The 16,881-nt window shown below is 48.7% G+C and overlaps 1 protein-coding gene across 14 annotated transcripts in view; it reads right to left on the reverse strand.

Moving 5' to 3' along the window:
* Positions 1-3,580: 3,580 nt before the first annotated feature.
* The window catches only part of HDAC5 (histone deacetylase 5), a 133,185-nt gene continuing 119,884 nt past the window's right edge, over positions 3,581-16,881 (reverse strand). For all 14 annotated transcript variants that reach the window (XM_084804900.1, XM_084804899.1, XM_084804903.1 and 11 more), the window contains 7 exons: positions 16,177-16,296; positions 15,828-15,925; positions 14,162-14,280; positions 12,874-13,007; positions 11,999-12,083; positions 10,703-10,856; positions 3,581-5,808 (listed from right to left, as the gene is read on the reverse strand). In XM_084804900.1, coding sequence (XP_084661026.1) covers positions 5,769-5,808; positions 10,703-10,856; positions 11,999-12,083; positions 12,874-13,007; positions 14,162-14,280; positions 15,828-15,925; positions 16,177-16,296 — 750 coding nt within the window. In that variant the 3' untranslated portion in view covers positions 3,581-5,768. The remainder of the gene's footprint in view (positions 5,809-10,702; positions 10,857-11,998; positions 12,084-12,873; positions 13,008-14,161; positions 14,281-15,827; positions 15,926-16,176; positions 16,297-16,881) is intronic.

Consider the following 16,881-nt stretch of genomic DNA (forward strand, 5'->3'; position numbering starts at 1 on the left):
ACAATGTTACTCCTAATGTTCAACCAAAATCTACCCTCCTGAAGCCCATTCGATCTAGCCCTGTCCTCTGGAGCAGCTGAGAACAAGTCTGTGCCCCTTCAGGTATGTGAGGCATGCTATCATGTATACGTGCTGTGAAGCTAGTGAAGATGCACAATGCAAGTGATGGTTGGGGACAGATGAGTGCCTTGGGGGGGACACCTTCACTGCATCAGGTCTCATCAAGCTACACAGTACAGATGCAAAGCCTACATGGATCCCCCTGCCTGTCCACACAGCAGAAGTAGTAGCTCAGGTGTACCATACTGGGCACAGGCTGAGCAATCTACAATAGGGAAGGTGCAAAACCACACACCACATTATACTTCACTTTCACATCTACTGAGCGCTGCACATTTTGCTAAGAATAAATGAAGGGGAGGTTGAGATGCACAGTATATGCACACTGGATGTGAGTGGATGAACTGCTGCGGAAGCACACTCACCATATCATATACAGATGTACAAATTACCTGTCTAGGATCGATTTCAGGGCAACCAGTTCTGCCAGTATGACATGAACAGTGCTGACTGGCCAGTGCTTGTGCCATTGCCAACCTTCTTCCAGCCCCAGCCCAGAGCAGTTTTGTAGCTCTTTTCAAATGGGGTTTCCCTTTAAAAACAAACTCATAAAGCATCAAACATTTAAATGAATAAATGTTCATGCTGTGCTTAATTTTTCCTTTTTATGGGTCAGCTGAAGATTGGAGGGAGGATCAGCACAAGAAACTGAAGTCTGTGTTCGAATCGCTGCGAATTACATCTGTCAAATGCATTTTGAAGGCATGGGAGGATGCCAGCCTCTTTCTGAGGGAGAAAAATAACACGTCAACTCCTGTTTAAGGGTACACACCCATAAGGTGCCAACTGGGAATGTGGGAAGCTCTCAGATGAACCTACCCTTGGGAATTGGTCCCATTACTGGGCTGATGTCAGGGCTGGCCCAGCTATGAAACCATGGAGGCGGAAGGGATAAGTGAAGGCAGGAATTGGTGTCTGAATGGTGCTGCAACACTTTCTAAAGTGTTGGTCCAAATTGGTGTTGGGGGGAAACACGCTCCATCTGGGCTTTGCTTCAGGCAGCAAAAAGTCTTGGGCTGATACCAGTTGGAGTGATTGAGGGTTGCCACTATGAAAACCAAAGCAGGTACCGGTGTCACCATGTTGCGCAAACCAGGTCAACAACAAGCCAACTCCTTTGCAATGCTCAACTCAGCATTGTAAAGGAGTGGTGTTTTTAAAGGTGTGGTCATTTGTTATCCATGTTAGTGCATCTCCTGAGCATAGTCAGAAATGTGACAATGTTATCGTGCGGCTGCATGCGCAATGCACTCACCGTCTTGCTGGTAATAAACAAAGGAGACTGCAGAGCAAGGCTGCTGGGTTACAGCGGTTATATACAGGGAGGGGAAGGCAGGGCTTAGAAAGCAACGCTAAAGTGTCCCACCTAGTTCTTAATATCACTATCACTGTTATGCCACCATTAATAACAATACTAATAATAAGGGTTTTGGTGTGTCGGATGTAGAGGGAAAGTTACCTGTCTGGTAATAATGGGACTACTCTGTAGTGTAGCTTACCCAAACCTAGCGCCCTCCAGATGTGTTAGGCTACAGCCAATGCTGTCTGGGGATGATGGGGGCTGTACTCTAACACATTTGGAGGATGCCAGGTTGGGGAAACCTGTTGTGGTAGTTAACATTAAAGGTGGCAGTTACGTCACAAGGAGGCCATCCCTTCCTGGCAAAGATACATTTCATCACTTCTCCCTCCCCCTCTGCGTATGGCTTGTTCTTCCTCACTATGAATGCAAAATCTACACTTGTGGGTATGGAGCTTAAAAATAAAACAGACATTGAAATTCAGAAATGATTGGTGGCTATGGGAAACACCACCGTTATCCCACATGGTTCAGTCACCCAAATTCATCCTTAGATACTCTTCAGTACCTAGGACACAGCATGGGATCTGTTTACTGTCCCTCCACCCCCTCCTGTGACAAAGGCTTTGCTCAGTTCCAGTGGAACAGCCACCATGAGCAGGTCCGCAGATTGCAGAGCAAAGGTTTCTCTATGTGCTCACACCCTCCTTACATCGACAGCCCACTACTGAGGTGTCCTCCTCCCCTACTCTTTTATTTTCTGAACAGATTTTTCCTCCTTGTTGGTTTTTGCAACTCCCTGGCCTCCATCCCCATCAGCAAGAAGGCTTTTACATGGCTGGTGCTGCAAGGAATTTCACACATAATGCTAATCCATGGTTTATTTAACCATGGTTTGTTGCCACAATTAGCCACAAATTGTCTTGCTGACAAGCAAAGAAATGGGGCTTGTTTTCCCTATTTTCTCTCCTGGGCCAACCTTCAGAGCGGTTTCATTTTCAGGCTACTCTTGCTGGGTGCCTCTGTTTCAGGGTAGACAGCAATGCAAACAAGCCAGGGATAAGCCACCGTTCTGGGTTCAGACATCACAACAAGCCATGGTTTGAACAAGCCAGACCCCATAACCCAATAATAAACCAGGGCTTATATTTCTGGGTTGTAGCTGGTTAACAAACCATGGTTTGTTTGCGAGGATGGATTCAGACACAACGGGCTGGTTCACACAACACAACAACCCACTGTAGGTTATTTACCGTGAAGGGCGCATGAGGCTGCCATTTTGCATATCCAACCCTCACTTGGGGGTTGTCGTGCTGTGTGAACTCAACGAGTGTAGGTTACGTGAGGGTTATACAAGACCATGGGTTACTTGAGGGTTGTTTAACCTTCACATAATCCATAATTGCCAGGTTCACATGACATGACAACCCCTGAGCAGGGGTTGGATATGTAAAGTGGCACCCGCAGGCAGCTCATGGGAGCTATGCTGTGTTGTGCAAACCAGGTCAACAACAAGCCATATTTCCACAAACCACACCATGGCTTAGTGTTATGTGTGAACCAGGCTGATAAATCAGAACAATACACTGCATAGATGCAGTGGTTTTTGTTGGCACCCGCCCCCTTGCAGTTCTATGGATCTGGTTACTAGCTATTTACCATATTCGAAGGAAGGAAGGAAAGTACTGTCTGGACATGTCCTTCCATTCACCATGGATATAAGCATGAATATCTCATAAGAAAAACTGGGAAGGAACGTCACACCTTCACCATAGGAAGTTTGGGAGGACTAAACCTGAAGCAAACCCAGGGATCCCTAAAACAGACCCTGGCAAGGTTAACAACCATAAGTGCAGCTAAAAACACATCACAGTCTTACATTCCACACAACTTCCAACCCCCGCCCCCCCAGCGCCTCCCCCACCCATCCCACGTACAGCTTAGAAATCCCATTGCCCTGAATTAGTGAAAACAATACCAAGCCCCTTCTTTTCCCTTGTTGCATTATCCCTGCTAGCAACTTTCCAAAGGAAAGGAGAATTTTGTGGTACAAGTTAAAAAAATACTATTAAATAATACATCTGTAATAAAATTATATACCTTTTTTCTTTATATCCATTTCTTTTAAAAGCTAAAATTGTTCTATTTTTTCCTTTTTTTGGCTGGTGAAGTAACAGCAAAGAATTCTCTCCTTTTTCTTTTTTTCTTTTTCTTTATGAATGGACAAAGTTTCATCGAAACAAAGTTTGTGCATGTGATACAAGAAATCAAATTATTTACAATAAGTGATGAGGAGTCTTTCAAACAATGACAAAATGAAGAAAGGGGGGTGGGGAGAGAAAAAGAATAGAGAAGAAAAGAGAGAGAACTTCAAGAAAGCATTGGTCATGGAACAGTCAACATAAGCAAAATCTTCATTACAAAAGGGAGTTTAATTACACTTGGCCTGATCCAGCTAAGGAGCTCCATGCTTGCAAATAGGCCTGCTTACCAGATTGGGAACTGCAGGCATAAACTGGCCGCACATTTCATATCTGTAACTAAATGCGCAACCGAGGACGCAGGCTATCTGCACTGCATTGCTCTGAATGCATATTGTGATGTGTGTTCAAATGTGTATCTCCATCCACATTATCCTCAAACGAGTTACATATATTAACAGGTTGTTTATGCATGACTGGAGCTGGATCAGGGCCAACGTGCACTGGTGCTGGGGATTACACGGGATTCCTTTCCATAATTATACAAGTTTATTTCCCATAGAGATGGTTAACTAAGCTGGGGTGGGTTGGGGGAAGGATGGAGGAGAAAAAGTGAACTCGCAGGGAAATTAAGGCATTAACAAAAATGACTTAAAGGCACACATTTTTCCTTTCTCCTCACCTTGGGGGCTTCTCCTAGAGTTTAATTCAGAACTATACACATTGAGGAACAGTTTACAGCTGAAATGGATCAGGGGAAAGAGAGATCGAGGCAACAAAGGTAGGATCAAATCTAAACGGGTTGGATCTAAAAACAAATATTGTTTGTGGGAGAGGTGGGGAGGGAAGAGTGAGAAACTAAGAGTAGAAATTGGGGAGGCAGGAAAGTATATTTGAACATGCATTCGGGGGTTAGCCTTCAATCCCATCTCAATGTGCAAATATCTCAGAGGAGAGAAAGGGCGTTCAGGAACAGATTCGGCAAGAAGGGACAGGGGCTGGCCCAACCCAAGAGGCAGTATAGATGACTGCCTAGGGCAGTAGAATCCCAGGGGCTCCAGGCAACATGGGAAATCTCTAAAATGGGAAAATACAATCTCCCTCCTGCCCTAGACCCTTGGAAGTTATGAGCCCACCTCCTCAGCCTTCCTGATGGCAACCCATTTCCCCTCACTCCATACAAGTGAATGGCGCAAAAGGGGCTGTTCACACAACATGCTAACCCACACTCAGTGGCTGAGTGTGGATTGTTTTGAACTGTGGGTTGTTTGTTGAACAATGGGTTACTGTGTTGTTTGAATGCAGCACATTTTCCGCAAGTTGGCTTATCATGTTGTCTGAATGCAGCCAAGGTGGCTTGTTAACTATGCAGTGTGGCTTGTTAACCACCCTGAATAACCCAACAACAAACCACGGGTTCTCAAAGTAGCTTGTTAGAGAAAATAAGCCACGCTGCATGGTTAACAAGGCGCCCTGGCTGTGTTTCAGACAGCACACTAATCCAGGGTTCAACAAAAATACAATGGTTCAAAACAACCCAAACTCAACCACTGAGTATGGGTTAGCGTGTTGTGAGAACAGCCTCAGTCTTCATCCACATGTGTGGAGTAGGGGAAAAGAGCTGAAACTGGGAAAACCTTTGAGAAGCGAACACAACTCTCTTCTTGCTCAGCTACAAGATTTTGTGTTGTGTGTGTGTGTGTTTGTGCATGCAAGAAAGAGAGAGAGAGAGAGAATGAATTACTTTTCACCTAGGGCAACAAAATGGCTTGTGCCAGGCTTGAGAAGAGGGGATGGGTTTAGTGGCCAGGGTAGGGGCGGGGGGAATGATGCCTAGGAAAGGAATAACGGAGATGCCCATGTGAAAGCCCCCCGCCCCCACCATTCCCCTCACAAATCCCAAAGAGTTAGGACAAAACAGTGATGCTGGTGAGAACAAATGCCAGGAGACTGACGCGATCACGCACACACGCACACACGCACGCACACACACACGGGCTCATTTTGTCCAGTGCAACTCTTTTTTTTTCTTTTTTCATTTTAATAGATAAAAAATTAATTTGTTGTTGTTGTTGTTGTTTTAACGAACTCACAAATGACCAATTAACCCACAGAGTGACAGCTACACAAATCGAAGTCTTGGCACTTCACAACACGGGTTCGGCCTCCATTGGCTCTTCTGCTTGTCTGTGGGGAGAAGGAAGAAAGTAAAGAATAACTAGGTAATGGCCTCCCATTGGCCCAGAAGAGCAATGAGCCATTTGTGAGGTCAATGAATGTTCAAAGTATCGTCTAACTGCTGTGGAGGGCCAGCCAATCAGAAAAAAATTAAGTCAGCGCAGCGGTAAAGAAAATGGAAGCTTTGTCCGGGATGGAGGAGCCGCCTAGAGACAGAAAGGGCTGCATGGCAACATGTTTGGGGATAGGGAGCAGTTACGCAGGGTTAGGGGCTCGGACACTGAATGGAAAGTGAGCCTAGAAGTTAGAGACACTAAGGCAGCCTTTCCCAGCTTCACGTCCCCAGAGTATGTTGGACCTCAACTTCCATCATCCCAGTATGGCCAACAGTCACAGGTGATGGGAGCTGTAGTCTAAGAACATCTCAGGGCCCAAAGTTTGAGAAAGGCTGTGCTAAGGGAAGGTACTGATGCTAAGCCCAGAAGACCTGGCGCTTGATGGATGGACAAATGAATCGGCAGGAGGCTAAAAAGGTGCCAGAGGGAAGGACAGCCAAAGAGGGCAGGAAAGGTGTGCCAAGGAGAAAGGAAAGGGGAGAGGAAAGGGCTGGCTGTGCCCGATCTCGTCTGATCTCAGAAGCTAAGCAGGGCCAGCCCTGGTTAGTACTTGATGGGAGACCGCCTGGGAATCAGGCTTCCTGCACTGAGCAGGGGGTTGGTCTCGATGGTCTTGGAGGCCCCTTCCAAACCTATGATCTATGATCTAGGGCAGGCCTGCATATTTCTCATGACCCATAACACCAAAGGTAACTGACCATCCATTCATGGTGCCCACTAGGAGCTTCGTAGATGTGCTATTCTGGGTGCTTGTTTAGGACTTTGAAAAAGATGGGGAGCATGCATGGGCCAGTCAAGCATTTGGCAGGCCACAAAATATAGTTGATGGACTGCTTTCGGCTGGGCGGGTCACAAAATGCACAGGCCTCACCTAAGGACAAGGAAGGGCTTGCGTGCTGCTGGTGGAGAAAAAGAGCAGGCAGGCTTCATAGTCAGACAGGCAATAGAGCAGGCAGCTGAGGGACAGAGAATGCTGAATGGGGCTATATTCATCTTGGGTTGTGACAAATGAACTGAGGACCAAGGTGCCATGCTAAGAGGGATGGCAATCGGTGCATTCCTTCCTGACAAGACACAGCTGGGAGGAGAGTGGGGAAAGAAGCACCACAGTCACCATCAAAAGGCATCTTACTTCCAGCACTGATTTTCATCAACATACATCTTCTGGCATATGGGTCTTAAGCTTTGTGTCAATGAGTAGATTGAGAAGACCACTTTGCTTCCAGCCATATCCATCCATGCTTTCTGGCATGCAGGCAGGGCAGATTCTGAGCCCCGGTCTCCATCCATCCTCCAAATCTGCCACTGAGCCAGGACTACCAGTATCCCCACAAGGAAGGGGGGATGGGGGAGCCCTGTGATGGCCTGTACCCCCCTGCCAAGAGAAGCACTTCCTTTCCAAGCCAAGCGCAGGGTGGTAGTTTGGCCCTTGAGTATGACAAAAGCTTTAGCAGCGGCTGACTCTCAACAGATCACAAGCTCTCTGTGCTCCCTCAAGGGGGATCAACTGCCTGAGCAGTTATGCGTAAATATCCGTCGATTCAGAAGGGACACTAACTGGGTCTTACAGGACTATTTTTCCAGAATGCACGAAAATGAAGTTTGGAAAGCAGGATCTTACATAACAAACAACAACTGTTCAGAGATTTGGCGCAAGAAAGAAAACGTACTTGGGTAACCAATTCCCTTGTTACTTTTCCTCTTGCATATATCTTTTATCATGCATTTCTTTGCATAAGCAAACCCAGGAGCACAAACTGCTACACTCAAAGTGCCCAGCAAGTGCAAGAATCGAAAACAAAACAAAAGCCACTTCTTAGGAAAATAATTGGTTGTTCAAAATGGACCCCTTGCCGGCTTAGGATGATAAAATGGTGCCCATTTCACACGAGGCTAATCCCCACAGCCATGTTTTGATGGCATAGGGTGGGGAGTCAGTAACCACAAGCCAAATGCTTTCCCCGAAAGGTTCAAGTACAGGGAAGCAGTCTTGGGAATACACCGGGACTGCAGCTCATCACGTCCTAGGTCAACACAATCAAGGCTGGTGCTGGGTGCAAGGGGCAAATGAAGTGCCCTCCAATGGGCTCTGTCCAACACCGATGGGCTCCCCACCTGGCAGGCAGCAGGCACTTGTTGCTGCTGCTTGCTGGAACTCACACTGCCTCTGCAATTGCAGCAGGCACTTCCAAGCCACCAGCCACTTTGACATTCCCACAATGCCTTGAGGCAGCTTCCCTCCAGGGCAGTGTGGGAATGTCAAAGCAGCAGTGTGGGAATGTCAAAGCAGCAGGTTCCCAAACGTCTGCTGCTGTTCAGTCAACCCAGGCCCAGGGAACATAAGAGAAGAGCCCTGCTGGATCAGACCAAGGTGTCAAGGGCTCCTTGGAGGCCTCTCTCAGTCTAATCCAGTAGCCAAGTCCAGACACAGACAAAGGAATTCCTTTCAAAGCTTTATTCTTCTTTTACAACTTAACAACTATACCGATTGCAACTAGATCTGAGCAGCACACTACCTATGCCCTAAGTTGGAACAGTTGGTCCCCATTTGAAAGGGAATTACTGGCAGACCCCTGAACTTAAGGACTAGGGAGAGTCCCTCCCCTTTTCCCTTGGAGCCTCTGGGCGCAGCCGTTGTTTGCGCGCCAACCTGGCATTACGCCTCCTTTCCGCGCCCTCCATCTGGCGCCGCTCTCTGCGTCTGCGTCGCGCATCCACCAAGTCTGCTATCTGTGCTTGGTCACTCCCTGGACTGCTAACTAAACTAGGAATGCTGGTGGGAGGAATCTCCGTCAGCTGTTGGTCCTGAGAAAGAGGAGCGCGCTCCTCTCCCAGGAGCGACTGCTCTTCCTCAGAATCAGAACTACTCTGGGATTCTATGGGCTCAGTGTCCACCCTGACACAAGGGTCCATCTAGTCCAGCACTCCGTTCAAACAGTGGCCAACCAGCTGCCCACGGGGAACTACAAGCAGGACATGAGTGCAACAGCACCCTCCCGCCCATGTTCCCCCACCATAGCAAATGGTGTATACCAATATGCTGATGACATGCAGCTCTATCTCCCTGTGACGTCTGAATCGGGAGAGGCTGTGCAAGTCCTGGATCAGTGCCTAGACTCAGTAACAGGCTGGAGGTGGGCCAATAAACTGAAGCAAGATGGAAGCACTGTTGGTGAGTGGTTCCCGAGTCCGGGAGATCAGAGCAGTGCCTGTTCTGGATGGGGTCGCACTCCCTCTGAAAGATCAGGTTCGTAGTCTGGGGGTACTCCTAGATCCATCATTGTCACTGGAGGCACAAGTGTCCGTGGTGGCTCAGAGTGCCTTTTACCAGCTTCGGCTGGTTCACCAGCTACAGCCTCTCCTGCACAGGGATAGCTTGGCCATGGTGGTACAGGCATTAGTAACCTCAAGACTAGATTACTGCAATGCGCTCTATGTGGGGCTGCCCTTGAGGCTGGTCTGGAAGCTGGAACTAGTGCAGAATGCAGCAGCTCAGCTGTTGTCAGGAGCTGCTCCTTTTCAGCATGCAACTCCTTTGCTGAGGGAACTGCACTGGCTGCCTATACGCCAGCAAGCGAGGCTGAAGGTATTTGTACTAGTGTACAAAGCCCTAAGCAACTTGGGACCAGGATACCTGAGAGAGCGCTGTCTTCTTTACCAACCTGCCTGGTCACTGAGGTCATCAGAGGGCATGTCCCTGGTGGTTCCACATGGACTCATGGTCTAGCTGGAGTCCATCAGGAAAAGAGCCTTCAGTGTGGTGGCCCCCTTCCTGTGGTGCTCTCTGCCTTTCTGGAGGCCAGACAGGCACCAACGTTGTGTTGCTTTTGGCACCTGCTGAAGACGTTGCTTCGAGAGGACTTCCCCAAGTGACCAGTTGTGGTTTATTAAGTTCAGAATCTGTTTCTCTTAAAATGTTTTAATATGGTGTTTTATTCTTTTATCTTGTTGTTCACCACTCTAAAATCTTTGATGTGGAGCAGTATATAAATATTGTAAATAAATACAATAAAAATAAATAGGCTTACTGCTTCTGATACTGGAAGCAGCATAGAGCCATCAGGACTAGTAGCCATTGATAGATAGCCTTCTCCTCCAGGAATTTGTCTAACCCCCTTTTAAAGCCATCCAAATTGGTACCCATCACTACGTTTTGTGGGAGTGAATTCCATAGTTTGTGCTGGGTGAAGAAGTCCTTCCTTTTATCTGTCCTGAATCTCCCACCAATCAGAGATGGATGAGTAGAAGGGCTGAGGCCAGGATTAATGAGCAGGTGTGAGGGCTGAGCCTGGGGCAGGTATCAGTGCCAGTGGGCCCTGCCTGGATGCTGGGACCTCAGAAGCTGCCAGCGAATGCCTGGGACTGCCCCTAATCCTGAAGCCAATTGTTGCTGGGCTTCCAAGATAAAATGAACTGCAGTATTAGTATGTTCCAAAGTATTTGCAAGATGGTTTCCCCAGGCCCACATTATGGGGTACAGGGTGGGGGTGTCACTGATGTTCACTGTCACAGGAAAAAACATTGCAAGTACTAGCTCTTGGCGTCAGCCTGCAGCACTCCCTGGATGTGTTGGGACTACAGCTACCATCATCCCCAGCCAGGGTGCCAGGTTGGGGAAGGTTGGCCTAGAGGGAACCAAGCCAGTGGATGCTCAGTACCGTTAACACACTCCTTGCAACAGCCTTACAGAGGGTGCAACCCTGGCTGGCCATGTCTTGGGAATGTGAGAGACAGAACTGAAACCCTTGCCATGTGGGGTGCCCCTGATCCCCAACAAGTGAACGTACCGGATGCCGCTGTCTGCTTTCCCCTGCTCTGTGTCTACCGACAATAACGCCATGGCGCTGACCGTCTCAGCCTCCTCGGCCTCGCCCTTCTGCGCCTCCAGCAAGGAACAGCCGACAATTGCTGCAGAGCGTTTCACTGAGCTCCAGTGCTTGCCTGTGACATAAGTGGCACTGTGTCACACAGGAACGACCGGCCCCTTTTTGAACTGTTGGAGCGGCCTTCCTGGGACGCCTCTTTTTCTTCCTTCAAAAACTTCCCCCAAACCCCACCATCACCTTTTCCGGGAAACTACTGACACAACCCTGGAGCCCTGACCCCCTGTAGTAACAATGCCTAAGTAATGGAAATAAACACGTATCATTCCTTGGCTGCACTCCCTCCATCCCTGGAAGACCACCAGGGCAAGAGGAAGGCCAGTCTGGCCCCTGTCATTGGCCACAGAATGAGCAGCTGTGGGGATTTTAATTTCATTTACGACATTTCTATACCACCCAATAGTCAAAGCTCTCTGGGTAGTTTACAAAGATTAACACCCTAAAAATACAATACATCAACATAATATAAATCAATTTGCATGCAAAAATATAAAATGATTTTGCAAAATCAACAATTAAAAAAATCACAGGACCCATTAAAAATCTGATCATATGCTGTCGAATGCGTGGGGAAAGTCTTAACTTGGCACAAGAACCCTGACAATGTTGGTGCCAGGTGGACCACACTGGGGGGAGTTTTGTAATCAGGGGGCCACCACTGAGAAGGCCGTCTCCTTTGTTGCCATCCTCCAAACTTCCCTCAGATGAAGATCCTGCTTCCCCCTTTCCTGCTCCAACCCCCAGCTGCCCTGCAACTGCATACACAAGGAGAAGGACCAAGGATCAGCAAATTTTGGCTTGCCTTGGACGCCCACCAAAATTTGTTCTCACCATGACTTTCCCCATCTCCTCCAGAGGGTGAGAACAGGTTCTTCTGAAATGACTGTGAGACCCAGCATATCTGAGGTGAGCCCATCCTCTACTCCACTGCTCAGGACAGGAGCCTGTCTCAGACACTTGGAAAGTAGCAAAGGAAAAGGTCCCACGGCTCTGCAAGTGTCTCCAGGGCGCAGCACAATGTCAAGGACAGCTCCTGCTATTCCCCACAGCCTGGCATCACAGCACTTCTCCAGGCACAGAAGAAGGCGTGGGACTCTCCTTGATCCTGTGCTCTTGCCAGAGCAATGGCTCAAAATGCAACTTCAGAAATCGTCCTCATTAACGACACAAGGCTTCTTTGCCCCCACCCCCCCAACTTACCCTGGATTTCAATTACTTTCTCCAACGTGGCCACGGCATTTGCATTGGGCTTCTGTTGCAACAGAGCTTGATCCAGCTGCTCCAGCTGCACCAGAGGAAAAAAATCGAGGGCTTTAGTTGTTACACCATAAAAGACGCAAGGATGCAAAGCTGTCTGAAAGTCATGAGGAGTGGGATGGGGGAAGGAAAGAAAGATGGGAAAGAAAAAGCAAAAAGGAATGATGAGAGAAGGTGACTGGGAAGGGACAAAAAGAAAGCCAAGAGAGACCCAACCTCACGACTTTCTGTGACACCGTTGGCACAAGCCCTTAATACTGCAACTGTATGAGACTGTTTCTGTTTAAAACACATGTTTTCTGTTGAATTCTTGCCTGCATACATGTTTGTCAACTGCCAGCCATGTAGATGACATTACATTCGCTTTCCCCAACCTAGCACCCCCCAATGGTGGGAGTTGTAGTCCAACACATCTAGAGGGCACTAGGTTGGGGAAGACTGCACTACATAAATAGTAAATAGTAATAATTTTTTTCTTCCCCACAAATTTCCTAACCTACAGCAGTAAAACAAAAAAACAAGATAGCTCCATTTTTTAAATCACAGAAACTGGGCAGCTCGCACTGATTTCCAGTTGGACCTTGTGCCAATGCCACCGGTCAGGTGGACATCCAAATGCATATTTAAACAGAAACTGACGCACATCCATGTGCCAGGACAGATACGCCTTTATTCACCTTTCCCACCCACCCCACCCCCAATCTGAATGGTGCCAGACATCTTTTCCAAAGCACAGCCAACCACCGCCCAGAATCTTTGGGCCTCATCCCAAGGCCTGAGTCCTTCATCCCTGCCTTTCCCCTGCCAGCTGTGCTCACCTCAAGACCAAGCAAGGCAGAGACGCAGGCTTCAGAGGCATCACAGATGGCTGTCAGATCGTGACCTCCCTCCAACGCTAGGACAACACGCCCACCCGCCAGTTTCATCAGCTGCTTGGTCAGGTGCCCAAAACCTACGCCGTCAGGAAGAAAACATACACTATTATCTTTTGCTTGACATATTGTACTCCTCTCCTCCTCTTCCCTCAGTTAGAGAAGGGAGGAAGCCACGGATGCCCACCTCGGAACTGAAAACAATGCCGCCTACACCTCTGAAAAGTGTACAAGCCATTCGCAGCTGAGGAAGTGGGGGCAGATGGCCAGTATGCCATTAGCCACAGTTGCCTTTGCTTCCTTTCCATGTGTTTTTAAATTATGTTTGCACTTGACACTTCAAAAGACTGGCGATGTGGGGAAAAGGACAAATCAACAATGTCGCATTAGGACCAAAGATGCTGGAGCTCCCACTTGTGTGGCGTCACCACAGAGCATGAACAGCCTGTAGCTCTGGGGCGCAGTGCACAATGCTTTGCATGAAGAAAGTCCCAGGTTCAATGCCTGGCATGAACAGATAAAAGCGTAGCAAGGCTGAGAAACGCTTGCTAGGAGAGCTCAGGCGGAGCAGGGCTGCACTTGACGTGGGTAGAGTTTCTGCACCAATCCTCCACGGCTTTAGGCAGCGTAGCCTCATCCACTTCCACCAGCAAAACTCCTCCCAGGCATCTTAATGCAACTTTCCTGATCAAATGCAGGCTGGGTAGTGATACTCCTCCTGCATGCTGCAAACGCCCCCCCCCCCCCCCGACTTACTCACTTATATTCATGGGGCCCCTAAAGCTCCACTGCCTTGAGCCAGCTTAGGAGAACCCCCACCCAGTGTTATTCTTAAAAGTAGGCAGGGCTTAGCAACTTAACCCAGCCCTAATGCATAGTCAGTCATGGTCTAAAGGTACGTGAAGTAAAAACTTTGCTGAAGCTAAGCAGGTCTGGGTCTGGTCAGTGCCGGGATGGGGGACTGCATGGGAATCAGGTTTACTGCCTTGAACTCCACAATGGCAGACTGGTGGGATATACAGGTGGGGTATGTTTAGCTTTTTATATTTGCTAAATAAATGTTATATAATATGGGCAGGGTTTCTCCCAGAAAAGGCTCTATCTATGTTGCCAGTGGTAAATACCCCAGCAGGGATGCAGTTCTGTGTCCATCTCCCACAACCTGCATGTGAGTGGCATGTACTCTATTTACACAGCGAGGAGGGGGCCTCCCTCCCACAAGCCCAACACTCACATTTGGCCGTGACAGAATATCCACCCAATGGGGACAGATGCCCCTCCACAGCATCGAAGCCAGCAGAAACGAGGACCACGTCTGGGGAGAACTCATTGGCTATTGGCATCACCACAGTCCTGGGAGGACACAAAGTAGCCCTCAGAGATCTCTTAGGAGGAGGCGGCACACCAGCACCGAAGTCTGCATCACCCCACCTGTATCACTTATGGCGTGAGCGTTCGTGGACCAGAGCTCTGCCTCCTGGAAGTTTCTCTACAGAGTCCCCTACCAAGAAGGTGCTGACTGAAAGAACTAGACTTGACAAAATTATTCTTACAGCATTTCATTTGAGCAATGTTTGACCATCTTTATCCTGTTCACCTGACAGCAATCTGCAAGGAAGTTACAAATCCCCTCTAAAGATGAGGGAAACAGAGGTCATGTCCAAGGCCACCATATGCAATTCAACTGGTTTTGTTGCGGGTAACAGTGAGGGCTGTTTAAACTAGCCTTCCCCTACTTGGTGCCCTCGAGTTCATAGAATCATAGAATAGTAGGGATGGAAGGGGCCTATAAGACCATTGAGTCCAACCCCCTGCTCAATGCAGGAATCTAAGTCAAAGGATCCCTGATAGACGGCTGTCCAGCCTCATCTTGAATGCCTCCAGTGTGAGAGAGCCCACTACCTCCCTAGGTAATTGGTTCCATTGTCGCATTGCTCTAACAGTCAGGAAGCTTTTCCTGCTTTTCAGCCGGAATCTGGCTTCCTGTCACTTGAGCCCATTATTCCGTGTCCTGCCCTCTGGGATGATGGAGAAGAGATCCTGGCCTTCCACTCTGTGGCAACCTTACAAGTACTTGAAGAGTGCTATCCTATCTCCCCTCAGTCTTCTTTTCTCAGATGTGTCAGACTACAGCTCCCAGAATCCCCAACCAGAATAGCTGGGTGGGTATGATGTGAGTTGTCATCCGACACATCTGGAGGCATCAAGTTGGGGAAGTCTCATTTAAACAGTGACCTCTGGCATGAAAATAGGGTCTTACAAGCAGTGGAGGCTGGTAGCTCCGGCTTCGGTGGGGCTGTGAATCCATTCCATGTTTCAGCCAGAACTCTAAAGGAGCTATCCAAGGTGCTGAACCTATTTTGGGGATCAGGTTCAGCACCCTGGATAGCTGCTTTAGAGCTCTGGCTGATTCTGACCGAAACCCAGAATGGATGCACAGCCCCATTGAAACCGGAGCCACCAGCCTCCACTGCTCCGCTTACAATCCTGCAAGAATTTCCCTGATTTCCAGAGTGAAATATCGGAGGCTACATTCCGCTAACGCGCTGCTGAGCGCAAGGAGTGAAGCAGACTAGCCAGCTATATAGGAGATCTCAGCTATCCAGGTCTGAGGAGGAAAGAGGCAAGAAGGCGGCAACCCACTATGTTCCACATTCCAGGAGTAATTCTGACACTGGCTGCAATGGGATAGCCTTGTCTAATCTGCAGGCTAAGCACACCAGGCGAGATGTCACCCGTCAGCGGGTGCGACTATGACAGAGACACCACACCACCTGAGTTCTCCTTCCTATACCATCGCTGGAGCGAATATGATGGTACAAGAGATCAGCCCTCACCCATGCAGGCACCCTGTCCATGGAAGCCCACTTGAGATGAATAGCAAGTGTTGGCACCCCTACCGGAAGGCGGTCAGGTACTCCACATCACCAATGGGTGGGTCCACGCCACCAGTCCAGGCAATGTTTACATTGTAGCCTACACCCATCCCGCTGCCAACCTGGAAGAGAGAAACCGCGCAGGTAAGAAAAGCAGGCCCTCCGTCACAGCTTGCGGCCAATCTATTCTAGTGTGTTTTTCAAGTACTGTAATGTCTGGCTCATGCACGGGGCACACAATACATACCCCAACCTCTTGTCCTGTTGCTCTTGCTCCCTCAATATTCCATTTCCCCCCCTCAAACTACTTCTATGACGGGTTTTTTAGTGCTTCCAGGCAAGAACCAGAGGTGAGCTGAAGGTGTTCACTCACCTCTGCAGGAGCTCCACTGCCTGGGAAGAAATTGCCATTGTCAAAGCGATGGAGGGAGACATAGAGCACATTGGGGTCACTGTAGAATGCCTGCTGGGTGCCATTGCCGTGATGGATGTCCTGCCGGTACAAAGTAGAATGTGACCAAGAGAGGGGTTAGCCAATAAGGGCACTCCGCCTTAAGCTAATCAAATCAAAGGAAAGGCCCAGTCCAGGATGGGAATGGCATTCAAGGGGGATGTTGGAAAGGATTCAGGGGAGATCCACAAGGATAAACAAAGAGCCAGAAGCCAAATCCTATGAGGACAGGCTGAACAAACTGGGCGTGCATAGGTCAGATTAGAAGGAGACCATAAGAGCTCATCATTGGCACAAGAAGCTGCCCAGAGGCCAGGACCAGGCCTAAGCTTCTTGCACCAGTCCAGTGAAACCAGACACTGTGCCAAGACAGGCAGAGAAGCCAAAACGTACATCAGCCCAAGGTCCTGGTCTGAAGGTACATGATGCAGAAACCTTGCTGAAGCTAAACAAGTCTGGGTCTGGTCAGTGCCTGGATGGGAGATCACCTGGGAACCCCATGTATGTTGCCTTGAGTTCCATCAGGGAGGAAAGGTCGGGTAGAAATATATTAAATAAATAAATCAGTGTAGGTGTGCTGAGGTCACTAGGCAGGGAGTGGGTGTGGAGGGGAAAGGAAAGTTAGAA

This window comes from Heloderma suspectum, chromosome 6, assembly GCF_057233095.1.
Source record: "Heloderma suspectum isolate Gila_16-S chromosome 6, 16-S_ref, whole genome shotgun sequence".
NCBI lineage: Eukaryota > Metazoa > Chordata > Lepidosauria > Squamata > Helodermatidae > Heloderma > Heloderma suspectum.